Source organism: Mixophyes fleayi, chromosome 6, assembly GCF_038048845.1.
Source record: "Mixophyes fleayi isolate aMixFle1 chromosome 6, aMixFle1.hap1, whole genome shotgun sequence".
Classification (NCBI taxonomy): Eukaryota; Metazoa; Chordata; class Amphibia; order Anura; family Limnodynastidae; genus Mixophyes; species Mixophyes fleayi.
The window spans coordinates 175,626,431-175,641,378 of NC_134407.1; the positions used below are offsets into that span (position 1 = coordinate 175,626,431).

General features: G+C 38.6%; 1 protein-coding gene across 8 annotated transcripts in view; it reads right to left on the reverse strand.

The window, feature by feature from the left end:
• TANC2 (tetratricopeptide repeat, ankyrin repeat and coiled-coil containing 2) overlaps positions 1-14,948 on the reverse strand; it is a 347,174-nt gene that overhangs the window by 47,391 nt on the left and 284,835 nt on the right. For 6 of the 8 annotated variants that reach the window (XM_075177370.1, XM_075177368.1, XM_075177369.1 and 3 more), the window contains 2 exons: positions 5,152-5,190; positions 1,643-1,753 (listed from right to left, as the gene is read on the reverse strand). The exons of 1 other annotated variant lie outside the window; for it this stretch is intronic. In XM_075177370.1, coding sequence (XP_075033471.1) covers positions 1,643-1,753; positions 5,152-5,190 — 150 coding nt within the window. The remainder of the gene's footprint in view (positions 1-1,642; positions 1,754-5,151; positions 5,191-14,948) is intronic. One more of the 8 variants, XM_075177371.1, reaches the window with a different exon arrangement.

Here is a 14,948-nt window from a genome sequence, read left to right on the forward strand (position 1 = left end):
ATGAAGCAATAGGAGGAGTTACAGGGGGATTCTATATGGAGTAATAGGAGGATTTACAGGGGGATGCTATATGGAGTAATAGGAGGATTTACAGGGGGATGCTATATGGAGTAATAGGAGGAGTTACAGGGGGATGCTATATGGAGTAATAGGAGGAGTTACAGGGGGATGCTATATGGAGTAATAGGAGGAGTTACATGGAGATGATATATGGAGTAAAGGGGTGTTGATATATGGAGCAATAGGTGGAGTTACAGGGAGATGATATATGAAGCAATAGGTGGAGTTAAGGGGAGATGATATATGAAGCAATAGGTGGAGTTACAGGGGGATGCTATATGGAGTAATAGGAGGAGTTACAGCGGGATGCTATATGGAGTAATAGGAGGAGTTACAGGGGGATGCTATATGGAGTAATGGGAGGAGTTACATGGAGATGATATATGGAGTAAAAGGGTGTTGATATATGGAGCAGTAGGTGGAGTTACAGGGAGATGATATATGAAGCAATAGGTGGAGTTACAGGGAGATGATATATGAAGCAATAGGAGCAGTTACAGGGAGATGCTATATGAAGCAATAGGAGGAGTTACAGGGGGATTCTATATGGAGTAATAGGAGGATTTACAGGGGGATGCTATATGGAGTAATAGGAGGATTTACAGGGGGATGCTATATGGAGTAATAGGAGGAGTTACAGGGGGATGCTATATGGAGTAATAGGAGGAGTTACAGGGGGATGCTATATGGAGTAATAGGAGGAGTTACAGGGGGATGTTATATGGAGTAATAGGAGGAGTTACAGGGGGATGCTATATGGAGTAATAGGAGGAGTTACATGGAGATGATATATGGAGTAATATGGAGATGATATATGGAGTAATAGGTGGAGTTACAAGCAGATGATATAAGGAATAATAGGAGGAGTTATGAGAAATTATTAGGAGAGGTCATAGGGAGTAATATGGAGTATTTACCGCCCCCCCCTCCCCCCATAGTATCATTACTCGAAGGCTGTCCCTTCTTATTCTAATTTATAGTTACACATATCTAGGGTATTCCTAATCAATGCTAACACATTTGTTAACTACTTCTTCAAAGTTAATACTACTTTTGAATATATTAATAACCCTGGATACATTTGCAATAGGCGATTTGATAAATCTTTATATGTGGAAATTTAAAACATAGAAAATGCATTTATACACACTGGACGTGCATACAATTTACTCCTTACAATGGGGGCACAGATCAATTTCATTTTTTTTAAATTTAACATTTTCATAGCGCCAGCTCTACTTTTTAGAAGGTTTGTATGTTATCACACAAGTCACATAAATTATTTGTACATTTAGGATAATGTTCCATACAGTTTTAAATATTAAAAAAGGTGTGCAAGAGAGTATGAGAGTGTGTATGAGAATTCCTTATCCTGAATAAAAATCATCAGTAGATTATAATGGAATGAACTTTGACACATCTTGAAGTACGGGGTAAATAGCATGTAGCACCCATCCTCATTAGGCATAAAGTATACAGCAAGACCGATGACAGATGTCATTTTCTTGCAGCGTCCCATCAGTGAGGGAAGCCTTTACTGTTTGCATCCTGGGATTTAAGTGCTAAATGGGGTTGCACTTACCCAATAGATATGCATCCGCGTCCAGTTTCTGGGACGAGCCAAGAGTCGGGGAGCCTAAATCAGATTCTGGAATTCTGGGGCTTTCCACAAACTTTGCTTTCCTCAGTGGGGCTAAGAGCAGAGAGGGGGGATGAGAAAGTAGAGAGGGACAGTGATAAAAGAAAGGAGAAGGTTTAACAATGGTTGTCAGATGACGGGAAAGACAAAGAGAGCAATGAGAGGACGAGTGGGAGGAAGAGAAAGGGACAGATGAAGTAAAAAGCAGGAAACGACAGAGGTAGAGAGATAAGGTGGGAAAGAGAGGGAGAGAAAATACAGAGTTGTGAGTTACTAGTAAAGTCAGCAGATGGAAACCGTTATGAACACGAAAACAGTGTCCAACCTAGATCAAGTTACTCCTCTAATTTTTCCTCTCTAGTCTTTTTGTATTGGAAAAACACATTGTCTGCCCTGCATTCTTTTCTGGGGAGCCCCCCTACGTCTCCTGTGTAGTACCGGTAATGGCTTTATTCTACACATTCAAGAGAAACTGCTAATTAGTCTTTTCTAGAAACAAACACAAACAAACAAACATTATGTACAATACAGAAAGTGTATAATATGTGACCATGTAACATTTATCATATAATCAGGTAATATAATAAACAGAGTGGTATCAATGACCATCTTGTACTTCTTATAAGCATTGTGTATTTATCCGATTTACAAAGAATAGCAAAGTTGAACCTCTTCGCTGCTGAGTCTATTTTGGTGCTTTTTGGGCTGGTCACATACCATCATCATTCATCTGTTTGTGTGGAACCCACACAAATTATACCTTGGTGTTTGTTTTTCCTTTCTTCAGAAGACATACATTTTCAAAAAAATACCATTAGTTTGCTTATACCTCCCGTCACAGCAAAACAAAAATCTACCCAAAACAGGACTAGAAAGTGTTTTTATTGAAATTGCAATGAAGTGAACTAAAAGCAAAAGTATGTATTTTTTTTTTCTCTAAACACCACCAAGAAATACTTTGTGGTTCTTCCTTTGGCATTAACCCACCTTTCCAAAACCGCAAAAAGCAGGATTCTACACATAGTTTTTTATAATAAAATCTGCACTTGAAAGTGATAACGTTTTTTTTGTTGTTCTTTTTTACTATTTTGCACTTGAATGAAATGCATAAAATGAACAATGTAGGTAGCCCCGACTCCCTTCTTTCAAATGAAGGCTCCCCTGATTTATCCAAGATCAGGGAGATCTGTGTCCTTCTCCCTTATCCCTAGACTTCTTAATTATTTCTGTAGTGTAGGGTGCTATTGTCTCACCAGACAGAAACTATTAAGGGGCACCTCAAATAAAGTGACAACTAGATTGGGTGGTATGAATTGGTAGTAACAGCTGCTGTGGCATAAACTGAAGCTCTGAGCAGACAACAGTGAATGTAAAGTCTCTTCAAGTAACTGGGACAAACATCCTCAGATATATGGCAACATAAAGAGAGCACACAGGAAAAAAAATAAATTACCCTCAGAATAAAACAAAGCTGATCTGAGAACTAATGAAAGCTGTAGTCGAACATTCATTAAGTATATAATACGCATTATTATTTTTGATAATTTCAGCTCTTTCAAAGCATTGAAATGCTCTATAGCAGGGTTTCCCCAACCCCAGTCCTCATGGCCAGTGGCAGAACTTCCATTGGTGCACCGGGGCTCATGGAGATAATGGGACCTGCTACATGGCAGATGCTAAGGTTTGGGAGCCCTGGTTCCCTCCTCCCCACACTGGGGCCCACAGCTTGCTAGTCCCGCCTCTGCTCATGGCCCTCTATCAGTCTATGTTTTCCAGGTGACATGTGAAATAATTAGGACCACCTATTGCAGTCAGTAATGAATAAACCTGCGCTCCAGCAAAGAGATATGGAAAACATGCACTGTAAGGGGGCTGCGAGGACTAGGTGTGGTAAACCCTGCTCTATAGCAATGAAAACCTAACTGAATATTTGGGTAAAATTTGGTTTGGATTCTTGGCCCAAGAAAAATATTACCATATACCAAAAACATTACAGAGCCCGTAGGTACAAGATGTGTTACATAGTTGGGGTTTGCTGTCTCCAGGAATGTTCCATCCCTGCATGTATGAAAGGAAGGAATAACCCTTATCCTGCTATATGCAGCAACTGATCCCTGTTGCTACAGGTAGAGTATTAATTCTCATGACTGGTGTCAGAATGAGTTGTCACTCATTGCAATTTATAACATTGACATGTCATTAGATACCCACGGCAATGGAAAATTGGTATTTTATCCTCGCTGCACATCCTGGCTAACAAGGAACCTCAATCATCTCTCCTGTCTCAGTACTCAGAACACAGAGGAGAATTCACTAGGAGAAGGGCATACTACAACGGAGAACGGTAGGCGACACGTTGTCTAGATATCGGACACACATACGTGCTCTCCCACTGACTTACTCACTGTACAGACATTATATACAGTCATGAAAGGAGTTAACCCTCACAGACCTAATTTTAAGGTAGGAGATCTTTTGAGTCAAAAGAAAAACATGGGCCATTGTACTGCTGCAACATCCCTAATTTTTATATTAACACAAACATCTCCCCTACAGATAGATTTTGCAAAAGGAACACAGGTATAGGAGGATCTCCTCCCTAAGAGATTGGGAGCATCCTGGCATTTATCATAGTTGCTCCCTGTTCCTGATCTCCTTTAGTCACTTCTTTTGAAAATCTGAATTGTTTTTGCCATTAAGAATGTTTGATATTAACCTATTACAAGTGTCACTTCTGTAGGTTATGTGTTTTGTTATACGCCTGTGTTGTATATGGTAGCATTTATCCAAGGCCGGTGCTACTCCACAGGTCGTGTAATGCAGGAGCTGGGATGTAGAACTGTATTACCTGTATAGCCTACCACTCAAGCACTGCATAACCACACTTGCCCAGCAGCTAATGTCCCAAGTAATTTGTGTATCTGATTGCGACTCCCTGCCAACAGTAATGATGGCCACTACAGATGGGTGAAATCGCAGCAAAATATTGCACAAAGAGTTTTTGTTGCAGACCAAGCTGTTCCTCAGGATGGCATTCCGCGCTGTATTTGTAAATTTGGATTCTGCATAATTTATTATCTCAATATCCGAGATGCCAGATCCCCACTCAATTTTGTCCCATACATGAATTTTAGTCAGTGGTGAAAAAAATTCCTCTAATACCCAAACTAAAATTCTGGCGATGACAACTAATGTAGATTTACGATATATTAACAAATTTTCCCTATAGGGTCTAAATAATCTCCCAATTTTCTATTGTTGCAAAGCTGTCAGTCTGTTCTACATTGTCTTTCCTGTCTCAAACTGCAGGCTGAGCCCTGACCTACTTCTATACATCCAGCAAAATATATATTTTGTTTGAAACGCACCCTACATACAGAGGGGCAAAGCTCATAATTTCTCTACATGTTTTCTTTTAAGTACAGAATGTCAAAGGTTGTCCATAGACTCACGTTTAGCATTTGAAGTTGGATATCTGGCTGAATAATCCACTGGAAAAGAAGAAGTAAAAAAAAAAAAAAAAATCCACAAAGTTGGATTTATCTGTGCTGCCAATTCCTGAATTCTCATTTCATCATACCCAATACAAATCTGATGAAACCGGAGTAAATTTGAAGGGCACCTATAGTTGCCAACAAATACAACTCTGTTGATAAACAACTTGAATGTTGTGGCACTAATCGGTACATGTGCTGATCTAAGATGACCGATTATATTAAATGAAACCAGACAGGGACCATGATGTGAAAGTATGTGTGGTCATCAGCCAAGTGCCAGAAGTGGATCCCTAATTGTGCTGACGAATTTGACATAGATTCCGACACACTAATCGGGGCTTGGCGGCTGGATTTGCCTGTGTATGGATATCTTAATCTTGCAGTGTGATCCTACTGTGTGGCATGATGCCTGAACCACAAGGATTGCAATCTGTTTGGCTTCAATTGCTCATTAAAAAAAAGCAAATGTATTTCAGAATTAAACAATAGTTTTACAATAAATAATGCTGTGCCCTCCAACAACACAATGAGGTTGCTAATTTATGTTCTTCATGTAATATTTGGCAATACATGAAAATTGGGTGAGCTCTATCTAAATAATCCTTTAACAACTACATTTATTCACCTACATGTTCTGTTGATAAATCAGACGCTCTAGATGAAAACAGTTTAAACCAAAAATAAAGTCCCACAAGTATATAATTAACTCATCCATGCTGTTTTGATAAGTGTGTACTTAAAAGAGCAAATCAGTCAGTCACAAATTCTGCACCAGACATGCTTTGCCAAGGTCATGACAAAACTAATGCACATTTGTTTGTCAGACAGTACTCAAAAAACAAGCCCAGCCTGCTTGAAGCATGATGCTTTTATTTCCACAATGATATATGTAACAGTTAAAGAAAACCACATCTCACTATACATCTATAAAAGCTATACCTACTGTAACAGATTGCTGCTTAGCATGACGGCACAATTTATATTTGTGTGTGTTAAATATTTGTTATATATCACTGTCAAGTCATAATCTGGTAGAGAAACGTGGGATAAGTCACTGATGGTCAGACATAAAGAATATAGGTCAGACCACAAAGGACACGACAGTACACAAACATCTACATGCGTACGGTGGTCTACAGAGATCTCATTACTTCCCGTCCGTTGTCAGGTAAATCAAATAATCCAATAATCCAGCACTTGTACGCACATTCAATTGAAAATCAGCTGTGTAATGAGATGGGGAGGAGGGGATACATAAGAAACCTCTCTCATAGGAGATTGGCCAATTTTCTTGAGAGCACTATGGAATACTCCTAACACGATTGGTGACTCTGTACACAGTGTAATGCGTCTGCAAAGGGTCAAACACATGAAGAATAAAGACAGCGTGTTGTGTACAAAGGGGATTTAAGAACAGCAACCATCTCTCATTGACAAACAATGCTTTCTATAAAAGATCCTACTAGAGATTTTGACAAACTTCTCTCACTAAAAGTAATTCACAAACTGTGGACAGAGACTACTTGTTTATGTGGCACCTTTGTATCCACTAAGCATTTCAAGGTATGCACCCACTTACTGATCATTGTCCAGCTGAAAATGCACATGGTGGAATGTCACTTCAAAGTCACTTTAAAACCACCCTCATTAGAAGCTTCTCTGTTTTCCCTCCTAATATACTACTCTGCTTAGCTTTAGGGTCATTGAGTCTGTCTATTTGTATTTCAGGTTCTAAGTTGAGTGGTTTTTTTTGGTGAAAGTGCTCCTAAAAATGTGGTTTACCCAAAAATATAGGTTCTTCTCACAACTCATTTTCAAAATGATTTCTCCATGATGATTACCTAAAAAGTTCAATCAACAACAGTTTCTAAATGATTAGTAACACAGATTTAAAAGGTGTCCTAATGTGACTAAATCCAAGGAAGAAAATCCAACAGTGTTTTAATTTGCCATGCCAGATTCAGTTTCGCTTAAACAGATCAGATTGGGTTTGGAGAAACATTGAGAGAAGTGATGAAAACTACTGCCAAGCATGTAAGTAATTGCTGTGCTTACTTGCCCAAATGCAATCTGGATTTTCTGATTGTGTTACATGTGGCCAAACAAGTCACCGTACTGGCTGTTTAGAGGCTGTGACGAACAACTAGACTGCAACGTGTGGGGAATTTTAGCACAAGTAAAAGACAGTCCTCTACAATATCGTACAAAAATAATGACAATGATCTTTGCACTACATCAACACTAGTAAAAACGAATCTGCTACAACTCCTCCTCATCCAGTAGATCACCCAAGCATCTTACAAGTAGTGCCCTTGTCTTGGATTTGTATCACCCTGTGGAATATTATGGCTCAATATAAATTATGCTAATAATATTGCTTCACTCAGTGGATTTAACTCATTATTAGGTATCCCCACATAATGTGTTGCCAAAAGGTAACTGAAGGTTGTAGGACATAGATGGATCCAAAACGTAACATAATTCGCTATGGATGGGACATAGTAAGTTTTTGTGAAATAGAAGCATTGTTGCTATGAGAACATCACGCACATGAAGACCGCTGACAGTGTAGTAATAGCAATGTTGAAATGGATAGCAGACTGCAACAATCAATAAAAACAATGAAGACGGCTAAGAACAGCATCGGGGCAGCAGTTGGTGCAAGGAGTAGCAGATTAGAAAGTAAAAACAGCTAAGAGGACAATGTCATGGCAAAGATGTCTTTTTCATGACATTGTCCTTTTATCAAGGTAACAAAACAGGGAGGTATTTATAACCATTCTCCCTTTGGAAGACGTCACTAAACTGTTGCATAGCAAGCACAGGATCTACGCACCACAGTGAGCTGAGCGAAAGGTGAAGTAATAAGAACCAACGGTTGCAATGTAGGTTAGTCATATCAGAGTACGAAACATGCCTGTCAAACCTGGGACACCGTGACACCATAAGGAGGAGAGGTGCATTAACAGTGTAAAAATACTGAAGTTATATATTGCAGTGTTAAGCTAACAGGAGAGGAAATTAGGCCATTTATGATAAGATCCAGCAGTCACTATCTATATTATTCTAGAAATAATTCTACCCAATTTAAATCAATATTCCAACAAGCCACACCCCTTTGTCTCTAGAATCTTACAACAGTTGCACAAGATATTTACTACTCACTCATTAATGGGGTAGATTCAATTAATAAAAAATCCATGCGAGGTTCCCCAGGAACAGGCGCAAGACACCTCTTGCAGATTTTTTTATTTTTTTTTATCAGACATAATGCTGATTAATCCCTGTTACTTTTTACAATATCTGTAAAAATGTGCATCCTTGATGTTCTTCGGAACATTGCTGACCATTGAATCTGCCCCATTGAGTCTCTACAAGAGTGCATCTATTGCACTATTACCACAATTATCCTAGCTCAGACTACCCAGTTGTAAACAAAACAGTCAGATAATTAGCTAATTATAGGGCAGGAATAGCCAACCTGTTGCTCACCATACAGCTGTTGAGGCATTTTGGATCTTAAAGTTCAGGAACTGCTACAAGACGAGTAAGCACATGTTAGCAAATTGTACCTGCACCGCCAAGGTTAGATGTCACAGTTTGAAATACATCACCATCTTGTGACTGGGCAGAAATACTGCCACTAAAGACTACAAAACAGGAACACATATGCATCTCTGAGTATGATTCAGGACAGCACCTACAAACACAAGCAAAATTAAAACATCAAACACATAACTCTGGAAACAGACTCCTGACGCCAAAGATATTGTCATTTAGAAACGAACCAGTCTTATGATCATGGAACACTTCAGCCACTCAGGACAGAATTGTAAGAGAAAATGGAGGCATATAATCAAATATATATCGTGTCTTCACACTTCCTGTACTTAGAAGCATTGCAGACAGATGGTCCCTGCCTCTTCATCAAAGCAGTGTTAATGTGACTGAATTTTGCATCTTGGTACAAATGACAAAAAATAAAATCCTTTGGAGATATATGGAAACAAGTAGCTACTGAACACAAAGCGTGGCCCTTCTTATAGCCAGCTATCACTCCCTCCAGTCATTTATGCTTCCATATAACCTTTCTGATCTTGCAAAAAACATTCCAAGCCATGCCTTGTGTGACCACCGCAATTATTTATAAAACGCGATGACTAACAAAAGACTAGGACAAATAGAGATAGAACTTCTAATTGTGCCAAGAGCACTGTCATCACCTCCAAGTCCGAATGAGACTAGGTCTCTGGATTTGGCTTCTGTCAACTTTATCCTGTTTTGTGTCTCACAGTTGTACACTATTTCGACAATTCACATCATCACGAAACTTTAATTGGAGGACCTCAAAGCTGCTGTTTGAGTCCATACAAATAAAGGAATGTTCTGCCCAAAGACTAATCACATTGCACAAACTAAGGTCTCACGGGATTAAAGACCACACTTCGTATCCTTCCTCTGAACACAAAAGATCTGGAATGCTTGCATTAAAATGACCACATTCAATGTGTTCCCATCTTAACAAACAGAAGTCACCAGATATCTGGTGGTTTAATATCTAGACGCTCAATTCTGGGGAGGTGACTGAATCACACAGTAAATTTGTGATTAGCAAGAGGTAAGAGACCTATTGCCAAGGAAAATGGGTGGTTTGACTGATGATATGGCTCGTCATTGCATCAGTCTATGCTTATGTATGGGGAGCCTATTTATCAAGTAATGCCTGTTCTTAGGATGGTGTTGCCAGAACTAACGCATTAAAAAAACACTTTAAACTTAGAATAGAGTAACGTTTAAATAAGGTTTAATTATTAACAATAAATTTGTGTTTATTAATTTATGAGATATAGATATATATATATGCTTGTGCGTGAACGAATTTGCCATGATTAGCAACGATAACAAAATTACAGTTATCCCAGGGATTAGTTAAATTGTAACAAATAGGCTCTTGGGGAGATGTAAGCACAAGGAAACCGCTATAATGGTCTCAGCAAAAGCACTGGAGAGCAATCTGCCATACAAAGTCACTTCTAAAGCAGAGGAGGAGAGAGACATGATCTGGCAGACAGGGTGCAATTTTTGCTTTTGCTTAAATAATCACAGCAATTTGAAAATGGTGAATGGACCTGGTGCAACAAGGAATCACTGAAGCATAAAGTTACTGGGCCCGATTCATGTCCAAACACAATTTTACCTGTAAGGTGCGCTTTTAAAAAGAGAAAACAACTTGAGCATAGTTCCGTCCAGATTCAAATTGAAGCACATCTCAAGATACGTCTTGTTTTAAATCTGGGTAGAAGGACGCGCTGCCTAAACAGTACTTGCCGTACATAGACACGCAGAACAGACTGCAGTATAAGCACACGTGTAAGTACAATAAAAGGTCAAATCAGAAAGCATAAGACTTTTATTTGATCATATAATAAAACAGCAGCTCTTAACAGTATAATCATTTACATAAATATATATATATTTTATCTATACTTTTTACATTAATTACATAAAGATGCTTTCAATGCGTACTGTACACACAATGCGTTTTAATAGTATATCTTAGTTGTATACCGTTGTTCTGTGATAGTGGCTGGCACACATATGTATACTTTTAAAATGCTGTGTTGGTCATCACAATCAGTTGGCATTTACACCTGTCCTGTAGTGGGTGCAAAGCTTACGGCTGAAATGAAGCATACAGAAACGGGAGTTGAATCGGTCGCATCCGCGTTGGAACGCCCATACTTTACATGGCCTACTTTAGTCCATCCGGTCTCTCAAGTTGTAGACATGAATTGCGTTCGTTGGCGTAATGTCTGTTTCTGGGCATGCACAGAGCTATTTTACGCAAAATACGCTATGCAAAGGTACAAACATGAACTTAAGCCGCAGAGACTAGTTTCTGGTGGACTGATAGGCTGCACAGCCAGTGATGTCACCGGTAGTGAACGAATACGCTGCATATTCATAAATACTGGCCCAACCACAAAATGTTTACTTGCGCGGTGTTGGTGACAGAGGCACTTTATCATCTAGGCATCAATTTTGAAGTTAATATAAAACACTGGTAAATATAGTATTCAGTACTTCTCATCTGGCCTGAACTGGGACTAAAGAATAGTGCTGGCATATAAAGCATACCAGCCCACATTGTATATGCTCCAGAATACAAACATGTTTTATCTCAGCCTAATGATATGACAAAGGGCTCTGTATTCACTGAGCAAATCAGTGCAGCGCTGGGAGACTGACTAAGGCTAAATAACACTTTTAGTAAAAGTCTGGGAGGGCAATACCCAAATGTCAGATATACAGCAATCGTAAAGACAAGACAAGACAAATAAAATGAAACATAATTATAAGAAACAAAAACAAAATGTTCCACTGTATTAACTTTTGAATGGGGGGGATTCAAGATACGGGTTAATTAATTCATATGCATGCTGTTTTATTAGTGCTTTAGCGGCACAGTCTAGGTAGGCAAGGAGAGCCAGGGAACCTACTCATCAACAGTGGTTTCCAATTTACTAGGTCTTATTAACAAGAGGGCGGTTTGTGGCCAACGCAAGCTGGATATTGTCCCAATACAAAATAGACAAATGAGTTATGATGGGAACAACTGATTAAAAACCTACAGCAAATTTCACAGTAAGGAAATTAGATAATCACTCTCATGCCCTGTGCTAGAACTAAACTTTCATTTGTACAGGATATGTCAGAGCTTACAGAGTTCTCACAGTATCAAAAGGATTCTAGGTAGATGCGTAGCTGCTCCATTCACACATTACAAGAAAATACTCAACATTTAAATATTTATTTCCATTTATTAGTACATTGTTAAGACTTCTATTTACTGAAAAATATCACCTGCCTTATGTGTAATTGGCAATAATATCATCACAACCCCAATGTAATCATACATAAAATTACATTAATACTTAATCACATTGGGCCTGATTTATTAAGAAAAGTTAAGCAAAATTAAGCAAGTAAAGCAAAACCATGTTGCATTGGAGGGGGATGTAAATTTAAAATGTGATGGCAGATTTATAGTTGGGGTAAGGCATGTCCTGGATCAACTTTAAATTTTCGCGTACAAATAAGCTATCAAGTATTTGTGTGCTACATGAAAAAACATTAAAGTATTTTCCTTATGTGCAAACTAAAACTGATTTGCACCCCTTGCAATGCAACATGGTTTTATCCCAAAAACTTGAGTAAGAAAACTGACTCAATTTTTTGCTTAATGAATCAGGCCCATTAATACTATGGCAAACGAATAAATATAATTTCTATAAAAGTTACATTTTTCAAGCTCAGAAATAAATATATGGAAACACTAAATACTTTTTAGCAAAACATATATAATTTCCCACAAACAACACCATTTGGCCGAGACAATCCTGATTTCTGCAATGGTGCGGAATAAAATGATTTGTGGGCAGGGCCACACAAATTGGAGACATGTTGGCCTGGAAGTATAGGGGCAGGATTTCTCCATTTGTAATGTTGGAAAGTATGCATTGCCTAGTAAGTCTTATTTTGTAAAACAAGAGTAAATATTTATGTTCATTCCCATTACTTTGAATAGATGTTTCACAATTTGTGCCTGAATGTGTTGAAACTTTAAAAAAAAAAAAAATGTAAAAAACTTTTTTACTGTACGGAGCACAGTTATTAATATATTAACGGTACAAAATGTAGGTATATTACTTATAACATTTAAGAAAAAAAAAGATATTACATTTTATATGGTATATTTAAATGATAATGTGTTAATAGAACCTTCAGGAAGTGTAATCCAAGCAATACTTGAGGGTGGTATCAGGCTGGTGCTTTGAACCCTAGAATACGGTAATGTTTTTACCACTTATTTGCTCCATAATGAAATAAATGCGAGATGTTCCTTCTATCACACAAGTGCAGTTACGCTCAGAGCCTAACGGCACTGTGTGAGAGGGAGAGACCCCTGAGTGTGAGCGCACCAGAGCTCTTCTGACGTGACCACGTGCCCATCCGACACCCCTTATGTTTTATGCTTTCATTTACTTGCTGTAAAAGGGTACAAACCAAAGTCTGAATGGTCACTAGAGGATACAAACATGGAGCTGGTTACCTTGTATGTGCGCTACAGTATATTCATCTAGTCAGCAACCGCTCTCTATGATTACCTAGAAATCCAATTACTGTAGATAGCACAGATGGTTTCAGGTATGTCACCCACCATGCAATATAATAATTGTGCCCCTGGTAGTAAGGTTATGGAATTGTACCGAGCAGTTACAGAATTTAATTCCATTCAATATGGAATTTCTCCCATAAATAAGCCTCACCTCCCTCTCCACAGGATCCCTTTCCTTGTCTTACAATCACTAACTGAACAGCAGCAGTAACAGGCTGGAGAAGGGTAGGGAGGGTGCATTGACTAAAACAAGCACCAAAACAATTTTTTGTTTTGTTTTAAATATAGTTAGTAAAAAAGAGTTGCATAAATACTGTCAGTCAGGCAGGAGGAGGAGGGTTTTGATTTTGATGCAGCTGCAGTGGGGTATCCTTCTTAAAGGTTTGTTTAACTAGGTCAGAGCACCTTTAGTTATCCGTCTTTATCTGCTGCTTTCCGCGGTACACTGCTGTGATCATCTGATTGGCTGCAGAGTATGAGATGAGTGTGCTAAGCATGTGGGAGGCATTGACTTGATTATGTTAGGGAGGATAGGACTGGATGTGACTGGGGCAGTGGCATGATGTGAGGCAATCAGAGGACATGAAGCAGGGTTCCCTAATAGCACAACATTCTGATGTGAGTGTGAAATGAAAGTCATTTCTTTGCATGCTGTATGAAAACATATTATTGTTTGTTTGTTTTTTTAAATGCTGTATGTATTTTAGACAATAGTTTGAATAAATGTCTCTCATTGTCTTTTGATCCTAGGATGCCTGGTAGCAATATTTTATTATATCTTTAGAGGCTGCAATAAGAAAACCTGGATTGTGGTCAAGGGCAGTCTTTTTTTTTTTTTGATAAATAATATATGACCGCATTCTCTTGCCAGCTAATAAACGAGGTACTGGTTCCATGTGAAGGTCTGCTCTATTTCAGCAGAGAGCACTTCATACTGCATTTTCCCAGAGATAAAAGAGTTTTAATTGCTGCAGTGTCATCGATCCTGCATTTTCTGAAATGGATAACTGGCATTTAAAGCTGGTTCCTTGCTAATCATCATGCACAAGCCAATTGCTTAACAAACTGTACATTCACCATGTGGATTAACACTTTCTCACTCTCACAATTTATTGACTTGGGTTCTCCACCAACAAGCAATAAGATCTTGCTGGGATTACACTGTGGTGTCTACCAATCCCCTATTATAATATATTCTATGCTAATGGCTGACCATGCAGAAATATACTTGTTTCATTTCACTGGATAGAAGCAAACCTTTAGAGACCATTGTTCTTGCACTTATCTATTAGTTATGTATTATTGTTTATTTACATAGCATAACCACAATACTAAACCCTGTAAAGAAAATATGTAATCATTCACCGCAGTCCCTGCCCATACAGTCTAAATTTTGTACCACACACAGACAATAGTCCATTGCCATCAGCAGCCAATAAACCTACCAGCATGCTTTGGGAGGAAACCCACGCAAACATAAAAACTACATTTTGAAAGGACCCTGGACAGAGTCAAACCAATGGACCCATCACTGTGAGGCAACAATGCTGACTACTGTGCCACCTTGTAAACC